The sequence below is a fragment of the Penicilliopsis zonata genome, assembly GCF_001890105.1.
Source record: "Penicilliopsis zonata CBS 506.65 unplaced genomic scaffold ASPZOscaffold_11, whole genome shotgun sequence".
Taxonomy (NCBI): domain Eukaryota; kingdom Fungi; phylum Ascomycota; class Eurotiomycetes; order Eurotiales; family Aspergillaceae; genus Penicilliopsis; species Penicilliopsis zonata.
This window is the reverse complement of record NW_019208920.1, coordinates 583,074-604,619: the sequence shown is the minus strand read 5'-3', so window position 1 is coordinate 604,619 and position 21,546 is coordinate 583,074. Positions and strand designations below refer to the sequence as shown.

Here is a 21,546-nt window from a genome sequence, read left to right as displayed (position 1 = left end):
CCTGTGAGTCTGGCGACAACGGAGGTCCTCGTCCACAGAATTACGACATGCGCTTCACCGAAGATCCTCTCTTGGGCGGTTCTCTGCCCCTCCATCACAGCCCCGCCGTCACCCTCTACGATATGAGGACCGCCTCAGTGTCTGAGGGACGATAGCCGTTTAATAAATGCAATTAGCCGCCCTGTCTGACATAGCATCGGTTCTGATGACTGAGAGGTATTAATCAGTAGTGTACCACCTACTAGTTAGTTATATGGTATCCGTACTCTGTACCTAGTAACTAACAGTATACACTACTACATACTGTAGTGCTCTGGTCCTCTGGAGTCTGTATACCCTCATCTTCAACACAATAGCAATTATATAGAACCCCACCACCTGAGAAACCCTTATTCAACATCCTCCCTCCTCTTCAACAATAGTAATAATAATAATACTCTTGACTACTATCTCATTCCGTGGGGGTCTCTTCACCGGGCGACTCTGCTCCTGGTCTGCCCCGCCTCAACGTCCCACCATGACGGAACCTTGCTCCGTAAGCCGGCCTGGTCCGGATTATTGTAGGCAATGAGGCCTGTCTTTTTAGCTTCGCCTGCGCTCCGTGGTTGCCCCTCCCCCAGCGATTCCCGGAGCAAAAGCCTCTTCTCTGGCAATATATCCAATCCACCAGTCCCTCCTTCTTCTCTCCACTCCTTTCCCAGTCCACGTCTATCTCCAGATCGTCTGCTGAGACTCCCTCGCCCTTGCGTTCACATTCCTCCGTCCAGATCAAAGAGCTACCCCTCCTCTTGTCGTCATGGCCGATCAAGCTGTGTGAGTCGAGTTGCCCCTCCCCTGCTTGGTGAACCCCTTACCCCGGGAAGAAGACCCTGTCTGGCGAGGCTGGTGGATTTTTTTTTTTGGAATCCGAGTTTCTGGGTTCACAATCGTTTGGTCTTGAGACGTTCTGAACTGACTCCAGCGCCCGTCTCGCCGGCATCAATGTCGGTGCTCCGGGGCGTCCTATACCCAGTGCGGACTTTGGCCTCATCGGTCTGGCCGTCATGGGCCAGAACCTGATCCTGAACGTTGCCGATCACGGTTTCACCGTCTGCGCCTACAACCGTACCACCTCCAAGGTCGACCGTTTCCTTGCCAATGAAGCCAAGGGTAAGAAAAGAGAGGAAGAAGAAAAAAAAATAGTTCGTTCATGGCTGATCTGGGTTTCCCCCCCTAGGCAAGTCGATCGTCGGTGCTCACTCCATTGAGGAGTTCTGCGCCAAGCTGAAGAGACCCCGTCGTGTCATGCTGCTGGTCATGGCCGGCAAGCCCGTTGACGACTTCATCGAGTCGCTGCTGCCTCACCTCGAGGAGGGCGACATCATCATCGACGGTGGTAACTCCCACTTCCCCGACAGCAACCGCCGCACGGATTACCTCGCCAAGAAGGGCATCCGTTTCGTCGGCAGTGGTGTCTCCGGTGGTGAGGAGGGTGCCCGCTACGGCCCCTCGCTCATGCCTGGTGGCCACGAGGAGGCCTGGCCTTACATCAAGGATATCTTCCAGAGCATCGCCGCCAAGAGCGACGGTGAGGCCTGCTGCGACTGGGTCGGTGATGCCGGTTCCGGTCATTACATCAAGATGGTCCACAACGGTATTGAGTACGGTGACATGCAGCTGATCTGCGAGGTATTCCCTCCTATTCTTGTTTCCTGACGGACATCACTAATCCATTCACACCTTATAGGCGTACGACCTTCTTAAGCGTGGGCTGGGCCTGTCTGTCAAGGAGATCGCCGACGTGTTCGCCAAGTGGAACACCGGTGTTCTGGACTCCTTCCTGATCGAGATCACCCGCGACGTTCTCTACTACACTGACGACGACAACACCCCTCTCGTCGAGAAGATCCTCGACAAGGCTGGCCAGAAGGGTACCGGCAAGTGGACCGCCATCAACGCCCTCGACCTCGGCATGCCCGTCACCCTCATCGGCGAGGCTGTCTTCGCTCGTTGCCTGAGTGCCATCAAGGACGAGCGTGTCCGCGCCAGCAAGATCCTGGGCGGCCCTACCCCTGAATACACCGGTGACAAGCAGGCTTTCATCGACGACCTTGAGCAGGCCCTCTACGCCTCTAAGATCATCTCTTATGCCCAGGGCTTTATGCTCATCCAGAACGTAGGTTTTTCTTTTTTCTTTTTCCTTTTTTTTTTCTGTTCTTGTTGTTGTAGAAAGAAAGAGAGACTAATATATATCTTTTTAGGCTGCCAAGGAGTACGGCTGGAAGCTCAACAAGCCCTCCATTGCCCTGATGTGGCGTGGTGGCTGCATCATCCGTTCCGTCTTCCTCAAGGACATCACCAACGCGTACCGCAACAACCCCGACCTCGAGAACTTGCTGTTCGATGACTTCTTCAACCAGGCCATCCACAAGGCCCAGGGCGGCTGGAGAAACGTGGTCAGCAAGTCTGCCCTGTGGGGTATCCCTCTCCCCGCCTTCAGCACTGCGCTCAGCTTCTACGACGGATACCGCACCAAGGACCTCCCTGCCAACCTGCTGCAGGCCCAGCGTGACTACTTCGGTGCCCACACCTTCCGCATCAAGCCCGAGTTTGCCAGCGAGAAGTACCCTATTGACACGGACATCCATGTCAACTGGACCGGCCGTGGTGGTGACGTCTCTGCCTCGACCTACATTGTTTAAGAGGCTGATGACGGGAGAGTGTTTGTGTTTGCGCTGGACGTGTGACTGACTGGTTTTCCGTAAGGGAGTACTCGTATGACAAGAGTACTCCGCGGAGATAGAATGCTGATGGTAAAAAAAACCCCCCTAGTAACTATGCCATGTATTTAGATCAATATTCATTTTTTTCACCTTTCTATGTTCAGTAGTCATCTTGATTGTATGGATTTGTGACACTCCCGATTTATGACAAGATGAGAAGATGAAATCAATTTTCCAGCTTCTAATTAATGATACCCCTCCATAATCAGTTTCAACTAATACAATTCACTCATCAAAAGACATTGGTATTGTTATTATTGTTATCATTATTATTATCATTATTATTATTATTATGTACCTTGATTCTGCAGAGACGCCATATTAGCGCTAAACCACATCGGGCCGCCCATTGTGCAACGTCGGACTTGCTCCATCATCGCGTGTGCTGGACAGTTAGGTAGTGAACACCCTGCTGCAGCCTCACCCTTCGAAAGCTGCGCGTGACAAACCCTCCCAAGGCCGGCACGCTGAGTAGGAGGTTTTTTATTTTAACCCCCTGCGTTTTATCTACTGTTTGTTCTTCTTTTCGCTTCTTCTTTGGGTTCCTACCCCCCCTCCTCCTCTCGCCCGTTATTTCCGGAGTCGCCGTGGGGAGAGACAGAGAGAGAGAGCTGGTCCAGAGGAAAGTGGGAGGGTACTGGCTGGACGAACAGGATACCACACAGCAGGGTGGAAGATAGGGGGTGTGTTCCAATGCTGGTTGACCTGGCCGATCGGAGGAGCTTCGAAATCACTGCGTTTCGTCCACGGTAGGAGTCTATAAGAGTCAAGAGAGAGGTTTATATGGCAGAGAACAAGCGTCAGTCCCTTACAGGGAGACCATCAACACAAGGATCAGGTGCAGCGGGAGGACCGGGAATGGCAGCTGCAATGGTTCCTCTGGAGGTGGCATTAAGCGGTGCGATTGGGGCGCGGTAAGCAGAAATACAGCTACAGCTACCGCTACAGCTACAGCTACCGCTACCAAAAACGAAAAGATGAGACTGATGAAGATAGCGTCCGCATCACTACGGCACCGCCCACGTCGTCGACCTTGGAAGGAACATTGTTCACGGCCTGTCCGATCACGAATCTTGTCGCGATCAATACATCCACGCCCCCTCCCACACCGGCTAGCGCCACAGAGTCGACGCTGACCCAGGCGGGCGACTACCACATCGTCCCCATCTCCCGTATCCAGTCCTTCCAGCTTCTCTCGTTAGCGCCGTCGTCCACCGCGGCCGGTGCCCCCTGCTTCACAGATGCGACCCCGTCCCTGCACGCTCTCGATATCCGCGCGTTGAAGAACCGCGAAGCCACAGCCGTTGGAAAGCTGCAAGAGCTCGAAACCAAGCGCGGCAAGGGTGTCACCCGCGAAGGACAAGACCTGTTCGACGCCTTCAGTCGGACCATGCCCGCCCACTGGGACGGAACGAGTATCATCGTCGCCGATGCCGTCGCCATTGCATCCCCTTACCGCGTGGAAGACTGCCAATCTTTACACGCGGGGGATACCGCTGCTCTTGCTCGGGTCCGCAAAGTGGTACGTAAAACTGAACCATCATCACATTTTCCTGTGTAAAAAAAATAACATTTCCAGCTCGAGATGGAACGCAAGAAGATCGAACTCCGCAGCGCCAGCGCTACGATGAGCACCGCCAGCTCGTTCCCGCGCAGCTCCGCTGGGACGCCCGGGCCTGCCTCGGCCAAAGCCCAGCCCAGCAGTCTGTCCTCCTCGCCGGGGCCGGGTGCTGCTGGACAGCGCAAGGGCGGATAAGCATGGGAAACCAGCATGAGGGTTGGGAGAACTCACCAGATGAACCCCCTCTGAAGCGTCGAACACAAGAATATCTTGTAGAAAGACGGTGGGGAAAAGGACGAAAAAAAGGGGGGGAGATTACTACGACGGGTACGAAAGTATCAAAAATGTAGGTCGTGGGCTCACCACCCACACCACAACGATAGGGGGAGGGTTGATCCGATGGAAAGCAGTCAGGTATCTGGCTCTCTCTAGCGTTCCATAGCATGAGAACAAATGCTTATCCAAAGGTTGAAAGAGAACTGTAAAAGTGAATTAAAACTAAACTATTAATCTAATCTCAATCTATCAATAGGCCTATCAAAAGTGATTACACCTCCTCATCCTGTCCGAGCTTCTCGAGATTAATCGCCGCACTAATGCAGGCCAAATGGCTGAATGCCTGAGGGGTATTTCCCATCTGCTCACCCGAGACAGCGACCTCTTCGGAGAACATGCCCAGGTGGTTTGCGTAGGAGAGGATGTTGTCGAAGTGGCCCAGCGCGGTCTTCCACAGGTGCGGGATTGGGGTGGAATATTTAGCGGCCTAAAAAGTGAGCTGGTTTGATTTTCTTTTCTTTCTTTCTTTCTTTTTTTTTTTTTTTTGAATACGCGGCGAGATATCAAGGATAGCCCTGCAGCTATACTTACACGAGCCATGGCTTCCACAAGCCAGAATGTCACCATGATGAATGCGCCTTCGCCGCCGGCGACGCCTAGAAAGGACAACTGTTAGTGAGAACAGTTACAAGCGATTTTGATTCTGACTGAAGGCAACCGTGTAACGGTGAAGTGACTGGAGGGACACTGAGGCAAAGTATGGCGAAGGAGTAAAAAGGGACGCACCATCGTTGGCCTTGATGTGGTCATATCGGAACACCAGTTTGGCGCTGGACAAGCCGTCCTTCTCCGGAGTATCTAGGACTTTCTGCAGGGTGCTGAGAAAGCGGGGGTCGTTGGGGGGCAGGAAGAAGACCAAGGGGGCGATCATGATGGCGGCGTCGAGGACCTCGCGGCTCTCAAAGCTCTGGCAGAAATGGCCGCGCTCTTGGTTGTAACCTTTCTCCATGATCTGGTCGTACATCTCGTCGCGGACCTTGAGCCATTTCTCCCGGTCGGGACACGGCAGGCTGGACCGTTTCTCGGCTAGACGGATCCCCCGGTCCAGGGCCACCCAGAGCATGATCTTGGAGAAGATGAAGTTCTGGATCTGCCCGCGGGACTCCCAGATAGACATGTCTTTCTCGTTGCGGATCTCAATCACGTAGTTGACCATTTTGCGGATCGCCAGCCACTGGTCGTACGTGATGGGGTTGCCATGCTTGTTGTACAGGTAGATGCTGTCCAGGAGCTCACCGTAGATGTCCAGCTGCGTGTGGAAGACGGCCGCGTTGCCGACCCGCACGGGCTTGCTGCCCTTGTATCCTTCGAGGTGTTCTAGCTCAAGCTCGGGGATTTCGGTCTCACCGCGGATCGTGAACATGAGGGGTAGTAGAGGGCGTCTATCCGTGGCCGCCTTGGTGGTTGGTTGCAGGATCCGCTCAAAAATGAAGCCCACGTACGCCTCGGCTTCGTCGCTGTAACCCATCTTGAGAAATACGTACAGCGTGAACGACGTGTCGCGCACCCAGGAGTAGCGGTAGTCCCAATTGCGAGAGCCGCCGACATCCTCTGGCAGCGAAAACGTCGGTGCGGCCACAATGGCCCCGGTGGGCTTGTAGGTCAACAGCTTTAGGATAAGCAAGCTCCGCTCGACCGTTTCGCGGTAATGCCCGCGAAACGTGCATTTGCGCGTCCATTCGGTCCAGAAATCGAACGTCTCGTTCTCCATCCGGTTGAGGTGCGCGCCTACCGTGTTCTCACTGGGCATCACCTTCTCGGGACTGTGGATGACGAAGGTGAGTGCCTGGCCTTCAGTCAGCCTTACGTTGGCCACCAGCCCGCGGCCCAGCATGTCAGGCTTCTCCTGCATCTCAAATCGGGCCTGCGGAAAGCCTAGTTTGTCGGGCTCCTTCGAGTCGGCAAAGATTTCCACCTGCAGTTTCTCCGAAGGACTCTCGAAATGGATCGTCTGCAGCCGGTTGTCAGCTAGATTATCCATCAACTTGCAGCGGGCCGTATGCGCGTCTCGCGCATAGTTGAAGGCCGGGAAGATCTCGATTTGCATCTCCATTGAGCCTCGGGAGCAGTCGAGCTTTCGAATGACCGACGAATGGCGAAGGCCTGACTTGAAACGATTCGCCTCGGGCTCGTTGCAGGGGCAGAAGCCGGAGAGGATACGCTCCGACTGAGGCGTCCTCTTGGGAGAGACAGGGAAGTAATCCAGAAGGGTGACCACGCCACCTTCATTGATCCATCGTGTCTCCAAGAGGTTCGTGTACGGCAGGTACCGTTGCTTGCTGAGAGCAGAGTCATTCGGGCTGATGTTAAAGTAACCGCCTTTGTTCTTGTCCAACAGGCGACAGAAGACCGAAGGCGAGTCAAAAACGGGCCAGCACATGAAATCCAAGCTTCCTTCCTTGCTGACCAGGGCGCAGGTGTGCATATCTCCAATCAAGCCATAATCTTCAATGGCGTTATACCCGCTTGCTGTATTGGCCATGTTCGCTCAGAGCAAGAGACACAAATTTTAGAAATCAGGAAAAACCAATCTGCAGGACAGGTATACTGCAGTGAAATGGAAACTGTCTGGTCAGGGAAAGGCGAATGATTCGGCGAACGAAGGACTGATATCGCAATGGCAACGAGTTTCAGTTCCGACGACAGGAAAAACAGAGGTCTATAGGATGGCCTGCTACTCAGCAGTATGTATGCCCCCTGCGTGATAAACGACATGATGATGGCTCTGAGGTCATCCTGTGGGAAAGCAGTTCCATGCACCGCTCCTTGGGTATGGGCATACTGCCACGCAGTAGCATCGGAGGAAAAAAAGCTTGGGACAGTTTCCTCCGGCACGTAGCTGAGATCATAACATAGCTCCAGTTGATCATTCGATCATTATTCCTCATCATCATCGTTGTCGTCTCGTCTTCTCTCATCATCTTCGGTCGGTCCACTGGGTCCCAAGCAGCTGGCCCAGCAAATCACCAGCAAGTCGAGCAACAGGGCACAATCAAATTGCCAAGCAAATCAATCGATCGATCAATGCGAGATGCATTGGGAGATAAAAAAAAAAACAGCCTAATCACCCGTGTTTCTTGCTGACCGATTCTTGTGCTGTCCCCTCCGTCTGGTAGAGCGAAACTCGAAACTCTTATCAAGCTCAGTGTGACCGTCATCGACCCATTCATCGCAACTTCATCTTTCCCCCGTTTCGCGATAAATCCTCCGGAATTCTGATCCTGCCTATCGCTCCCTGGAATCAAGAAAAATATAGTCAGTCCCTGGAAGATCTTCCGGATCGCCCGGCACTGAGAAACTGAGCCACCCACGAGAAACAAGCTGCCAGCAGGCCTGTTGGCGATGAGCTCGTCCAGTTGCTAATTTTCGCCATTTATCCTTGTCGCCCTGGAGGCTCCCAGGCTTCCAGGCTCCCAGACGTGAGCTCTCGTTGTTCTCCTCTCGTTGATGCTGCAGTTTGTTGTGTTTTGCTTTCCCCCTCTCCAGCCCGACCGGGTCTGACAGTGTCAGTGCTCTGCGGCGCTCAACCTCACACGACCGGCCCCTTCAGCTTCTCCCCTTCCTTTTCCCTCTTCTGTCTCTCTTTTTCACCTTCGAGGATATTTCCCCCTCCTGACCGACATTCATTTCGGTTTTTCTATATTCCATCGAGGGGTGTTTCCCCTCCCTTTTGTCCAACCAAACGCGCCCCTTTCGTGGGTCACCGCTCGTTCCCTACACGCTCTATCGAAGATCGTCGCCGCTCGTGTGCCTGACTTCCACCATCGTTTGCCTACGCCAGCTTGCGGTCTGATTACTGTGTCGACGGTCCATATGCCGTCATAGGAGCTACGTAATCCGACAGTCGAGCATTGTTCAGTATGGGTTTGGATCCTGCTAGAGGCCACCATCGACGTCGGAGCTCGGTTCTTGCTGGCGCTGGACCTTCATCACAAATCTCTTCAGGGCCGGGGGAGCAAAGGGAGGACGGCCAGCGCGAAGATCAGAAGCCATTGAATCTGGAGGAGCCGGACTGCTCGGATCTCTCATCTATTGCAGAGAGCGTGGAGATGGATTACATGAGTTCTGACAACGATCTTCATGATGACGAGGAGACGGGTCTTACGGCGAAGCAACGACGACAACGACAACGGCGACGACGGAAACAGCGGAGACAGTTGGATGCTCGGATTGCAGATGTCAAGACCTCGCAGCACAATCCGTATGGCTTGGGTGTGGCTGATAGAACCGTGATGAAGCGATTGCTGGCCAACGCCTGTCTGATCGGGCTATGGTATTTCTTTTCGCTAGCCATCTCCATCGTGAGTGTTTGCTCCATGTGTTTGGCCTACTCTCAATTAACCAGCTGACCACCTCTCTTCTTGCAGTATAACAAGTGGATGTTCTCGGATCGAGCCAACGAGGAGGAGAAGGTGGTGTTTCCTTTCCCGCTATTTACCACCAGTTTGCATATGGTCGTTCAATTCCTGCTCTCCTCGTGTATCCTCTGGCTGTTCCCTTCTTTACGACCTCGCAGCTCGTCTCTGTCCACTGCCGCTCATGGATCCTCAGATGAACCCAGGCCGGTGGTCACAAAGATGTTCTATTTCACTCGTCTGGTTCCATGCGGCGTAGCGACGTCGCTCGACATTGGCCTCGGCAACATGTCGCTGCGGTTCATCTCACTCACGTTCCTCACCATGTGCAAATCCTCTGCTCTTGCCTTTGTGCTTCTCTTTGCTTTTGTGTTCCGCCTGGAGGCTCCATCTCTTAAACTCATTATCATCATCGCAACGATGACCATTGGTGTGATCATGATGGTGGCTGGGGAAACCGCCTTCAATGCGGTTGGCTTTGCATTGGTCATTGCATCCGCTTTCTTCTCGGGCTTCCGATGGGGGCTCACCCAGATCCTCCTCCTTCGCCACCCTGCCACGTCAAATCCGTTCTCAACACTCTTTTTCCTCAACCCGGTCATGTTCCTTTCTCTTATTGTTATAGCTCTTACAGTTGAGGGCCCTGTGGAGATCGCACAAGGCTTTAGAGCTCTTGCAGAAAGCCATGGAATCTCACACGCGATCCTCCTTTTAGTCTTTCCCGGGCTGCTGGCGTTCTGTATGATTTCTTCCGAATTTGCGCTGCTCAAACGCTCGTCAGTCGTCACCTTGAGCATTTGCGGCATCTTCAAAGAGGTAGTTACAATCAGCGCTGCTGGCGTCGTTTTTCATGACCGACTCACGACAGTCAATGTGACTGGGCTGGTTGTTACGATCGGCAGCATCGCCTCATACAATTACATGAAGATCTCAAAGATGCGCAGCGAGGCCAAGGAGGATGCCTTGGACCGAAGCCCAAACCCTGGATCCGATTCAGACGACTTTAGTCCCGTGCAGGACGGTCGCGGTGAGTATCGAGGCCTTCTCAATTCCGAGGAAGGAGCCACGAACCCTTCCCGAGACTCTCGCAACACCTCTCCATCCGAGGGGGTTTCTGGTGGTCGGAACTCGTTCCGTGTTCGTACGAGCGGTGCCAGCAGTGGTGTACAGAGTCTGTCGATTCCCACTCCAGGCATTGGGGAACAGGATCGCCAAATCTCTCCTCGTATAGTGTCTGCATCCCCCCTAAAGCACACATTTGGGGGTCCCGACCATGACCGCTCGCTCCGTCCGATTGAACGTGGTTCAAGCCCTGGAAGCCATTCGGCTTCTTCTGTCTCCCCTGAACGCCATGCGTGAGCAGAGTATTCTTTATATTTCATCCAAGGGGGAAAAAATACCGTTTTACCCAGTTTTCACGCTGAACGGGGCCTGGACGCCCCCGGAAAACTGTTTGCTTCCTTGGTCGTACGCTACAGGTATCATTATGTGACTATCAGTCTCAGGTTACTTTTTTCTCCTTTAAAACCAGTTTATCGGCTTTCTCATGTCCAGAATATGGAGGTGTGACTTTTTTTTTTTCTTGCTATCTAGGAGGAAACGGGTTTCCTTGAATATTAAATAAGTCCCTACCTATCCACCGTCACCTTTTCTTTCTCCTTTCGTCCGTTCTGGCCTTCTATTTAGACCTGTCTGTGCCGTCATTCCTTGCTTTATCTATGTATACCCTGTTCCTGAGAGCTGGCTGAGAGGGATTTTTGACTGTTTTTAGTCTCTCTGGGGGGTGTAATTCACGGACATCTTGAGGTGGATTCTGGAATAGTTCTCTATTAGATGATACCATTGCTTCGGTTGACGGTGTCTAGAATATGATTTATAGCAGTACTCGTCTTTGGCAGTATGCACCGTATAATTTTAGATGCTCCTATTGATAGAATTGTGGTACATCGAACGCTTTATATTTTGGAAGTCAAGTCTCAAGCTCATCGTCCGAAGCGAGCTCTTGCTTCTTCTTCGACTTCTTTGCGGCAGGCTTCATCATGTCCACCAGCGTCTTCTGACCCTTCACGGCCTTATTTCGTTTCTTCTCTTCTGCTTCGAGCTTCTTCTCGTACTGCGCCTGCTGCTTTTCCCGCATCTCTCGTCCTTCTTCGGCCAACTGCGCCTCTAGACTCTTGAATTCGGATCCCTCAGGGTCCATCCCAATCAGAGACTCGAGCAACTTGATCTCACGTGCCCAGATTTCCGGATCGGATACCATGGCCGGCTTAGCGGTCGCGGGCTTTTTCTTCCCTTTCTTCTTTACCTCGACTTCACTCTCACCCCCTGCATCGCCTTCATCATTGTCATGCCGACAGCCGGCTGAGGCAACAGTCTTGGAAGTAGACGTAACTGAGCCCTCGGGGCGATCAATAGGTGTTTCTAAAATCATCGGAATGTCTTCAAAGCGAGGTTCGTTCATCACATTATGAAAGGCACGCAGGCCAAGGAAGCCCGTACCGATATTTGCGTGCAGATCTCGCCTACTTCCGCGTGGTGCCTTGGAATCATTCAGGTGAAGAGCCCGGAGATGTTTGATTCCGATCAGGTCGTCAAACTCTTTCAAGAAGGATTGGAATCCGACAGGAGAGGCAAGGTCATAGCCAGCGGCAAAGCTGTGGCAGGTATCTATGCAGATCCCAATTCGGGGGTGATGCTCACTGGGTATCAGCGCCAGTAAATCACGGAATTCGGAGAGGAAGCCTCCGATTGTACTACCATGCCCGCACATGGTTTCAAGGACAGGGACCACGGTTGATGTCTCTGAAAGGGCATTGGTCAAGGCTTTTGCGAGACGGGCGAGAGCGTCGGGGAGACTGCTTTGGTTTGCACTTCCGGGGCTGGAAACTGGGTAAGCTTTCAGATCTTTTCATTTATTCAACACCCCTTGACTACTTACTGGAAATTATAAAGAGTTATACCGAGAGACTCGCAGCGACGTAGATCATCTAAGAAAGAGTCGTAGGCCTGCTTGGCCTTGGCTTTGTCTTCTTGTGCTAAGTTGACGAGGTATGAGCCATGGGGAAGGACATATCTTAGATGTCAGTGAACTAGATAAGCCCATCTATACGGAACTAGTATAAGCACTCACTTTGATGCATCATAGTTCTGTTCATGACAGAAACGTCGAAACTGATCTCGATGGTCATCCTGCAGCGGAGGATTGTCCCATTTCCGCTGAGACTTCAAGAACAGGGCAAAGGCATTGCCACTAGAAAGCCAAGGTTAGTTTTCTGCCAGTGAGCGGGAAACCAAGAGCTAGAGAGATATTCACCCTATGTGAGTGCTGTTGCTGACAGCGTTAAAAACGCCTTGGGAATAAAGTCAATATTAAACACACAGGATCAAGGGAGAAGCAGGAAGATCACCTTTTGCTGCACTGACATGGGCTCCTACAAACATTCGGAGCCCTTGTGTTCGAGCTGCCAAGGGCATTGTCTCTGCTTTAGCTTCCTCTTTCGACTTCCTCTTTCTTGTCGTCTTCTCAGTCACAGATGCTTTCGCTGCCTGGCCGTCCTCTTGCTTCAACTCAAATTCCTCCTCTTCTTCCTCCTGCTTGACCGACGGTCTCTTTTGACTGGCCTTGGAAGCCAGAGAGGTGTGTTTTCTAGTGTTTATCTCGATATCTTCCTCTATCTTGATATCGGTTTCATCTTCATGAGGGATATGCTCTTCTTTCCCTTTGACACGTTTTGACCTCCGGGGAGAAAGCCCTTCAGCCCCATCAATGTTTCTTTTCTGAGCACCTCCTCTCGAGACCGGTGACGAGCTATGTTTGGCATTCAAAGATGCTTCTGAACTGAGAGCACCGGGAGCTCTATTCCGAGACCCACGAGGCATAATAGAACAGGAGATGGATGCACTGGAATTCCCAAGTAGCTAGGAAATGTCCAGGGACTTTGAAATGATGAAATAGTCAAGGCTGAGTCCAACCAGTCAGTGGAAATGTGCTGGAAGGGGTCCGTTGTATCTTTGATAGGGAGGAGTTCGGTTTTGGTACGTTTCGGCTTCCGTAGACAGCGTTTTGAGCCTCTGCCGCATCCCGGAATAAAATAGGGAAAAGACCTCGATCGAGATATTTTGATGCAATTATGAAGGTGAGCGGGCGGGACTATATCTGATGCCTTAGGGGAGTCCATAAGCCAGTGATCTGGAAGAGTAATGGATTAGTATGTCATAATCTAACTGCTACAGACGACTTGTTTGCTACTTATTATGCTATCATAGAACTAGGGCAATTGTTCTCTATACTAATTTCTGTCGAAAGAAAAAGAGACTACTATAATAACCTTACTGACATCTTCTTTCCTACACTGTGTTTCCTAGCAGTCTTCTTATATAATTATGAGGTTATTCATCTCAAGGCTGTAGAACAGAAAAGGCTAGCGTGTCACGTGGGCTGTCTCCAGGGCAACGACGTGTTTCGCTGTTTATCGATTATCGACAAGACAGAAAGAAAGCAACGACTGCAATCTCGACAAATTACTCGCGACAGATTCAGACGCAGTGAATCAGCAACAAAAACCGGGTACAGCAAGCGTCTTCAATTTTTTTCTCCTGTACTCGATAACAACCCAGTGATCGTTCCTTCGTTCCACTCGTTTGACTGAATACACACAGCAGTCGTCGCGATGGCGACCTCAAATGACCCAGTCGATTTCGACATCCTCGAGGCCCAGAAGGAGAACGTCCAGTCCTTACCTGGAGGCCGATCGGCAAGAGAGCTTGCTCGCATCTTTTCAGCAGGCAAAGAAGGAGACAAATATGTTGCACCTTCTCCAAACGACACAAGGACTCTGAACGACGCCATCAGGGAGGAATACGAAGCCGAACTACAGCTCGTTGGAGAATCAGACGACCCTCTTGATGTTTACGACCGATATGTTAAGTGGATGTTAAACGCCTATCCGTCCGCCCAGGCAACTGCCGAGTCCGGACTTCTCCCCCTTCTCGAAAAGGCGACCAAAGCCTTTCTCTCGTCACCACATTACAAAAACGATCCTCGATACCTGCGTCTGTGGCTTCATTATATCAGGCTGTTTTCCGATGCGCCGCGTGAAACATTCGCCTTTTTAGCGCGCCACCACATTGGCGAGAGTCTCGCGCTCTTTTACGAAGAATTTGCGGCGTGGTTGGAAAGCGCTGGAAGGTGGTCTCAGGCAGAGGAGGTATATATGCTTGGTCTCCAGCGTGAAGCTCGCCCTGTCGAGCGACTGCATCGGAAGTTTAACGAGTTTCAACAACGCTATGAGCAACGAACACAAGACACCGGACCCTCGTCGCCTGCATTACCAGCGGTTCGTCCAGCGCTGGCCGCGAAAGTCAACCCGTTTTCTGCAGCTGCCGAAAGTCCATCATCGGAGCCGCAAGCACAGCCTGATAGGCCTACTCTTGGAGGCGGCTCGAAGACAAAATCTGGAAAGCCAAAGATGGCGATCTTTTCCGATGCAGACGCAGCGTCAGTCGAACAGCCTGCTCTGGGTGCGAAGACAACAGGGTGGGAAGGTATCGGCTCGCTTTCGGACCGAAGGAAGGAAAATAAAGTCGAGGCAAGGCCTTGGACAGGGGAGACATTGAAGGCTGGCAAGAAACCTGCACCAGTGCAGAAAATGGCGATTTTCAGGGATGAGGTGAGTCCTATTTGATTCGAAACCACCTTCTCTAAATCCTCACATATTTACAATTGCAGGACTAATTGGTGGCATGGAACCGTTTTGGTTTTTACGCTTTTATGTATTCAGTCACAATCAAAGCAATCCCAGAAAGAGGCAATCCAACCTAAGCAGATTCCAGAACATCATGTAAGGGAAGCTATAAACCCCCGTTCTGGGCGACGGGAACGGGTCTTTGTCGACCTTGAAGCAGTATATCCCGACCGCAGGAACCCAAACCACGAGATCAGCTTCGAGGAGCTAAGGGCAATGAACCGAGGCTGGATGGATATGGATTGGAAGGCATACAAGCAACCGCTAGAGCAGATCTCTGGCAACGTCCCGTCGACGAGGCAAGGTACTGGCAAACATTCGGACAGTAGCTGCGAAAATGAAATTCCCAGCCAACTCATCGAAGGTCTGGTCATAGATGACACAAAAGCGCGACAGCACGAACAAAGATTCGATCAAATAGATGGCAAGTCTGGAAAAGCAAGACGACTGAAAGTGCGCGAGGTCAAGGAAGAGCCCCAGACAAGTATGAAATATATCACCTCTATCTTTTCTTCTGCCCCTTTGGAAGCAATATCTGCTGTAGGGCTTACCTGAGGCTGATTGGACATGCAGTAAAAATGAATTTCGATTCACCAGCAAAAGCGAAGATTCGACGCAAGAGCACAGCAGAACCAACAATGACTATTCATACTCGGGCTGCAACTGATGAGATTTACAGTATTTTCAACCAGCCTCTCAAGGCTGAGACTGAAGAAAGAGCAGATAGTCTTTGCGGCAGTGACTATGAAGATGATGATTACACTAGTGCTGGGGAGAGTACATGTACTGGTCATATCTCAGCTGCTTCTAGTGACTTTGGTGAGGATGAGACCAATACATCTCACCGATTCTTTGAGGGGGGTGCCGATGAAGATGGTTATAGTGATGAGACCCACGCTGAGAGTCTTGCACCTGGTGAATGGACTGAATTCACAGCCAGAGAACACAATCACCAGGAACTTTCTTCTCATAATTCTCACCCTTCATCTCAGGATCCTCAAGACTTCGAAGACGACACAGCCGCTCTCAACGGTAGAGGCAGGTTCGTACCGGAAATGCCTGAAGACTACGATCCTCCCTACGGACCCTATCGCGACCCAGCAATCATGGCCCAGAATCGACTGCCTTTCATGACTCCTATCGTGGAGCGGACTGAATACTCCATATCCATGACCGCGGCGCGCAACCACATGTACGATACTAAAACGCCTTCCAAACCGATGCATTTTATCGACCAGACACCCCCAAAGGTCCCAGCCATCGGTGACCTTCTTTCCAGCCCTTCCATCGCAGGCACTCCACAGCAAGAGGAGAGATTCACATGCTTTACTGATGATGTGTCTCAGAGCCCAATGGTGAAGAAGATGCGTGCTAGCCCGCTGTTGAGTCGCTCACCCAAGGTCAATGTTCAGAAGGAAGTGGTCATCGATGACATGCAGTGCAATCCTACTACTGCTGCCATTCGAGAGGCCATTCTTCTGTCGCTGAACCCACCTTTGTCTACATACCACGGCTACGTTGATCACTCCGCGCAGAACTCAGATTACGCTTCAGAGATTCGAAAGTTCACGAAGACTCTTGGCAAGCGGTCCAAGAGCGGTGATAAGACGGCCTTCGAGGCACCTGCGCTAGACATCTCTGGTGCGGAACGAAACTACATTATCAAGCGAGAACTGGGCGCTGGTGCCTACGCTCCCGTTTATCTCGCAGAAAGTGTAGAGAGCTTGGAGGAATATCAGTCTTCGGAACCAGAAAGTGAAGGATCCCATACCAACGCGTCACAGCTGCGCGGGCTCGGCCGGGGTGCACTCGAAGCCCTCAAACTCGAGGTCGGTCCGCCCAATCCCTGGGAATTCTATATGATCAAAGCGGCCCACGAACGGTTGTTCCAGCATCCAAAGTTCTCTCGTGCAGCAGAAAGCATTGTCCGTGTACACGAGATGCACATCTTCCAGGGGGAGAGCTTGCTGGTGGAAGACTACCGGGACCAGGGCACACTCCTTGATCTGATCAATGTGATTCGAAAGGAAAATCTTGCGACCAACAGCAACGACCCTGGCATGGATGAAGTCCTGGCCATGTTCTTTGCGGTGGAGCTTTTCCGGACTGTTGAAGCGCTTCACGCCTGCGGTATCCTGCACGGTGATATCAAGGCCGATAACTGTCTCGTTCGATTTGATGAGATATCCAACAGCCTGGCCAATCCGTCACACTGCGGGGGAGACGACGAGAATGCGGACCCGCGCGAAATCCACTATTCGCCCGACGGCAATTTCGGCTGGCGCAACAAAGGCCTGGCCCTGATCGACTTTGGCCGCGCGATCGACATGCACGCCTTCCAGCCCTCGGTCCAGTTCATCGCCGACTGGGAGCCCGGCCCGCACGAGTGCAACGAAATCCGGGAGATGCGGCCCTGGACACACCAGATCGACCTGTACGGCATGGCAGGCACCATCCACGTGATGCTCTTTGGCAAGTACATCGAGTCGACGACGGCCGCGCGCGGCAACGAGCACAGCAACAGTCCCAACCCTCGCGCCACCGTTGCCGCCGCCGTTGCCGCCGGACACAAGACATACCGTATCCGTGAGTCCCTGAAGCGCTACTGGGATCGTGAGCTGTGGAACGACGTGTTCGATCTCCTCCTCAATCCACTGTCGGACCGCTGGACGGAGCTGGCGGATCGGTCCGGTCCGGTCACCACGGTTCCGGAAGGAAAGGAAAATACGCGCAGCGTACGTGCGGCGTTCCCCGTCCTCGCGGCCATGAAGCACGTGCGCCAGAAGATGGAGACGTGGCTCCTCGCCAACGCGGAGAAGAAGGGCCTCGCCCTCCAGATCCGCAAGTTGGAGGCGGTGTTTGCAGAGCGGAAGAGAAAGACGGAGAGACGTTGAATCTTTCGGTCTACTTCTTTCCTTTCCCCCCCTTGTTTTTTCTGATGTTTTTGCCTTTTCTTTCATTTTTCTTTTCTTTGTGCCCTTGAACGTGAAATTCTGGAACAACCTCCTCTTTTATACCCCCTTGAAGCAATGGGCGTTTCGGTCAATCTGGTCATCATCTTCTTGTACTCCAGAGAGCAATGAGCTAGTTAATTAGTCCCGCAGTCAAATACTTTTGCTTGCCTTGTATATTTTTATTTTTATTTTTTTTTTCATTCGTGGCTACGTAGATCTATCTACTTTGAAGATAAGTTATAAAATGGTAATATAGAGACTCGAACCAGACTATCCAAAAAGCGAAAATGCTACATGGAGAATTAGAGTACTCTAGCAGGTAAGAAGAGAAGGAAGAAAAAACAGATCAAGGAAATGTCAGGAAGAACAAACAAGGCTAATCTGACAGATCGATAGAAAAGATGGGAAAAGATGGGAAAGAAAGAGACAACAGGCTCTCAATTGAGGAACAGGTAAGAAGGCAGAGAGCAGCAGGATTTCGGCAACGCTTGCATTTCAGGACATCACACATGTCGTAGCGGTTCATTTCATCTCATATATGAAAAAGGGTCATTTCATTCATGGACTGAAGTCAGTGGTCACTTCTTGTTTAAATCAAAGCGTGCATCAGGTAGAATCTTTTTTTTTGTCTTGGGTCATGATAAAAGGAAATATATGCTCAAGATAACGAGTTTGAGCAGTCGAGTGGATGAGCTGGGTTACTGTTGACCCCTTCGACTCATTTGTAACTGTCGAATGACTGGTGAGTGGTTGATTGGTAATAGTGAAATAAAAGAAAAGAGGTCCAAAGAGTGGTAGAGTAGTGGGCATCATGGTCAAAAGAGCTGTTGGCTCGATGGTTACATCTCCATGATGCCGTCTTGCAGTTGGCTGACAATAGTAAAGAGAAGCAGATAGGAAATTTAAAGAATGTCGAAGACGAGGTCGACTGTGCTGGTCAACAGTCGCAATAATCAATGGGGTTTATTTGGGCGCTTTTTCTGGTTTTTTTTTTTTCTTTCTTCTTTTTTGTCGTTATTCCGCGGTTCCATCCTGGAACAGAGACGAAATGTCTTCGGCGGGTCATTAAAGTCGTCACTGCCGTTGCTGTCGTAATTCTAAGAATTTTTTTTCGAGGGCTGCAGTAAATCATTTCAATCATAAGGTCAGACAGGAGAGCGGTGCTCTTATTGAGAATAGCTCGAGGAGCAACGTTTGGTAATCACCATTGCTGAGTGAAAGGCGTACTGAAAGTCTGCCTTCTGATCTGCTCTGCATCAGGGGCTCTCTCCTCTGTAGAGTTATAAGGAAGAGTAGGTTGTGCCCCCGGCGAATGGGGAAACGGCCTGGCAGTGGTTTTATGGGGAGATTTTGAGTTTCTCGCAAACGGATCGGACAAAGAGGGCGCATGTCCCCTGAACCCGTCAGAGCGTCTGGGCGCCTGAAGCTTGAAGGGCGAGCCAAGCCGCTTGATGGATTCGCCGTTGATATTGAGGAGAGGGTTGGGAAGAGGCTTGTCGGTTGTTGTCCGCCCGTCGTCTTGTCCAAAGGGGGATGGGGGAGAGAAGAGTTGATCCAGACCCCTTGTGTTGATGGCGCTCACCGTTGCTCCACGGTTGCGAAGACGCACACGGCGCGGTCCAATATTGCTGACTTTGTTCTGGCTGAGCAAGTTCTCCAAGTGGCGGTCATCATCTTGTTGTTGTTGTTGTTGATGATGCTGTTGTTGTTCTTGGCTGGGAGTAGCATTGCTGTCGGGTTTGCTGTTTTGAGTTTGTGGGACAGCGGTTTGCATCGCGGGATAAGCTTCCATTTGGGGAAGCGGAAAGCGGAATCGAGGGTTTGTGATATGAATAGTTTCCCGGCGGCCCATGGGGGTATGGAGGTGGTGGGCACGTCGCCGAGAGCGTTCCGGGCCCCAGGTGCTATACATAAACGGCGAGCCAAGACGGGGGATTTGGCCAGGGTGACCCATGCTAGCGGGCCTCTTCATCAAGGTGCTCTCAGAGGGCGGATACGATCCAAGATGGGCAGGATGATCAAAGGAGGCGGCCAGGGTACGCGTTGCTGGATGGGAAAGATCCTCGGTGGCAAGCTGTAACAACGGTTCAGGAACCGAAGTAGAGGCCAGGGACACACCCAGATCCCGCGTGGCGTATGCGGTAGTGTTGTTTTCGGGCACGACCGCGCGCGACGGCTGCCCCGATGAGCGAGAAAAGAGGTCCATGGGTGGTTCCGGGCTATGAGATTCCATCATTCTCTGATAATGCGGGGCGATTGAGAATTTGCGTTGGCAGAGCAGCTTGAGGCGTCTCCGAGTGGAGGATTCGGATCGAGGCCAGAAAAGCCGTGCGGGAGTGCACTTTATCGTCGTCGGCGTCGTGCTGCCGCTCCGACTCTCTGCCAATGTAGTCACTTTACGACGGGCTAGGTAGCCGGATTCTGTCGGTTCAGAGGGACGAGCGTCAAGCTGTAGAGGGCGAGCGGCCTTGGACTTTCTTTTATCCCAGGCTCTCTTCGCCTCGCGGGCGACACGATGAGTAACTCCGAGGGGAGGGATGCTGCCCGGGGTCATTTTAAAAGGGGTGATGGTTGGGTCTTGGATGTAAAGCTGGTAGGTGTTCCACAGATGATTGTCCATTTCCAGCGTCCACCGGCGCTTCCGCGGAAGGTCGCGGGCCTTGTCTTTGGATTTTTTGTCTGGGACCGGAGTAGACTGGACGACTGATTTTCTAGGGATCTCGAGGTAGAAGAACGGGTCGTGGATGTCGCTCTCCGGACTGGTGCAGCTGCCGCCAACCGATCGGCGGGAGGCATAGGTTTCAATGGTCGACACCGAGGAGTCCGAAGCATTGGAGCAAGCAGACCCCGGTCGTTGGATGGGCTCTCCCGGGTTCCGGTGATCCCAGGGGGTCCACGGCTCGGGCGATTCTTTGGAGTCCGTCAACGCGGCCCGGATCTGCGCGGGAGGCGTTTTGAGCATCAGCCGTTCACGCGGCGGCGCAAGGAACCGGTCACTCGTGGCAACCGGGGCTTGCGAATCAGGACCAGATCGTGAGAGTTCAGCTTCCGGTGTTGGCGCAACTTCAATAGATGGTAGCGGGACGTCGTAAAGCCCGGCCTTGAACTGGTTTGAATCCCAGTCGGCTCTCGCAAAGATGTCGGTCCCTGAGCGGACGCGAGATCGTCTGACGCGACAGCTGGAATGGCGCGGCGGAGGCGGAGGTATATCCGCCCAAGCCGACACTCGCTGGGGTGTTCTCGGTTCATTGCCGGCCGAAAATGTGAAGTTTTTGGGTAGCGTGCGCGAGAAGCCTTGCTGGCTACGACCGGCCATGGCGAAGTTGTCCATCGCAAGGACTGATTCTTTCTTCTTTGTATGTTCTTTGTAGGATCACTCCACCAATATCATTCCGCGTATATCCTCCGGTATAGTTCTGTCCACCACGCGGCAGCTCTCTGCGGTACAAGCAAAAGATCAAGCCCGCAACAAGAGACAGTACACTCAGCACGTATACTCAAATCAAAAGAGAAATGAAAAGAAAAGAAAAGAAAAGAAAAGAAAAGCAGGTAGGTGAGTGAGGTTTGGGTCGTGAGGTCGTCAAAAAAGAGGCAAGGAAACGCGATAAGGAATTGTGACGTCGGGCTTCTTCTTGTTGTTGTTTTTTATGGGTTTCGTTTTCGGTCGTTAGGCATGCAAGACAAGGAGACACCCATGAAGCGATTGACGAAGAAGATCGACGATGCGACACGAAAAGCAGGGTTGTCTCGAGGGCTCACATCGGATGGCACCTGCGCTCCATGGCTCCGCTGGGGACTTGTCGGAGGGATCTGAAGTATGGCACGTCCGCACGC

The 21,546-nt window shown here is 52.1% G+C and overlaps 7 protein-coding genes across 7 annotated transcripts; 4 read left to right on the top strand and 3 right to left on the bottom strand.

Annotated features, from left to right (window-relative positions):
• Window positions 1–618: 618 nt before the first annotated feature.
• Window positions 619–2,809, top strand: ASPZODRAFT_134084 (hypothetical protein). Its single transcript, XM_022723427.1, has 5 exons — window positions 619–813; window positions 1,013–1,149; window positions 1,217–1,668; window positions 1,727–2,155; window positions 2,241–2,809. Exons 1-5 carry the CDS (start codon window positions 797–799, stop codon window positions 2,679–2,681), a joined length of 1,476 nt encoding a protein of 491 aa, XP_022579937.1. The 5' UTR covers window positions 619–796; the 3' UTR covers window positions 2,682–2,809.
• Window positions 2,810–3,236: 427 nt separating this feature from the next.
• On the top strand, window positions 3,237–4,885 carry ASPZODRAFT_134081 (hypothetical protein). The gene is made up of 3 exons (XM_022723426.1): window positions 3,237–3,676; window positions 3,759–4,284; window positions 4,342–4,885. The coding sequence occupies exons 1-3, from the start codon at window positions 3,546–3,548 to the stop codon at window positions 4,516–4,518; spliced, it is 834 nt and encodes a 277-aa protein (XP_022579936.1). The 5' UTR covers window positions 3,237–3,545; the 3' UTR covers window positions 4,519–4,885.
• A 168-nt stretch (window positions 4,886–5,053) lies between these two features.
• On the bottom strand, window positions 5,054–7,460 carry ASPZODRAFT_134080 (hypothetical protein). Its single transcript, XM_022723425.1, has one exon. The coding sequence runs from the start codon at window positions 7,139–7,141 to the stop codon at window positions 5,285–5,287; it is 1,857 nt and encodes a 618-aa protein (XP_022579935.1). The 5' UTR covers window positions 7,142–7,460; the 3' UTR covers window positions 5,054–5,284.
• Window positions 7,461–8,519: 1,059 nt separating this feature from the next.
• ASPZODRAFT_144055 (hypothetical protein) lies at window positions 8,520–10,373 on the top strand (the record flags this gene model as incomplete). Its single annotated transcript, XM_022724977.1, has 2 exons — window positions 8,520–8,960; window positions 9,027–10,373. 2 exons carry the CDS (start codon window positions 8,520–8,522, stop codon window positions 10,371–10,373), a joined length of 1,788 nt encoding a protein of 595 aa, XP_022579934.1.
• Window positions 10,374–10,708: 335 nt separating this feature from the next.
• On the bottom strand, window positions 10,709–13,036 carry ASPZODRAFT_134078 (hypothetical protein). Its single transcript, XM_022723424.1, has 5 exons — window positions 12,422–13,036; window positions 12,328–12,364; window positions 12,145–12,264; window positions 11,953–12,087; window positions 10,709–11,893 (listed from the first exon to the last, which is right to left on the bottom strand). Exons 1-5 carry the CDS (start codon window positions 12,891–12,893, stop codon window positions 10,984–10,986), a joined length of 1,674 nt encoding a protein of 557 aa, XP_022579933.1. The 5' UTR covers window positions 12,894–13,036; the 3' UTR covers window positions 10,709–10,983.
• A 492-nt stretch (window positions 13,037–13,528) lies between these two features.
• On the top strand, window positions 13,529–17,886 carry ASPZODRAFT_134075 (hypothetical protein). The gene is made up of 3 exons (XM_022723423.1): window positions 13,529–14,683; window positions 14,795–15,242; window positions 15,332–17,886. Exons 1-3 carry the CDS (start codon window positions 13,685–13,687, stop codon window positions 17,650–17,652), a joined length of 3,768 nt encoding a protein of 1,255 aa, XP_022579932.1. The 5' UTR covers window positions 13,529–13,684; the 3' UTR covers window positions 17,653–17,886.
• A 1,027-nt stretch (window positions 17,887–18,913) lies between these two features.
• On the bottom strand, window positions 18,914–21,028 carry ASPZODRAFT_69934 (hypothetical protein; the record flags this gene model as incomplete). Its single annotated transcript, XM_022729623.1, has 2 exons — window positions 18,914–20,091; window positions 20,152–21,028. 2 exons carry the CDS (start codon window positions 21,026–21,028, stop codon window positions 18,914–18,916), a joined length of 2,055 nt encoding a protein of 684 aa, XP_022579931.1.
• Between the last annotated feature and the right edge of the window lie 518 nt (window positions 21,029–21,546).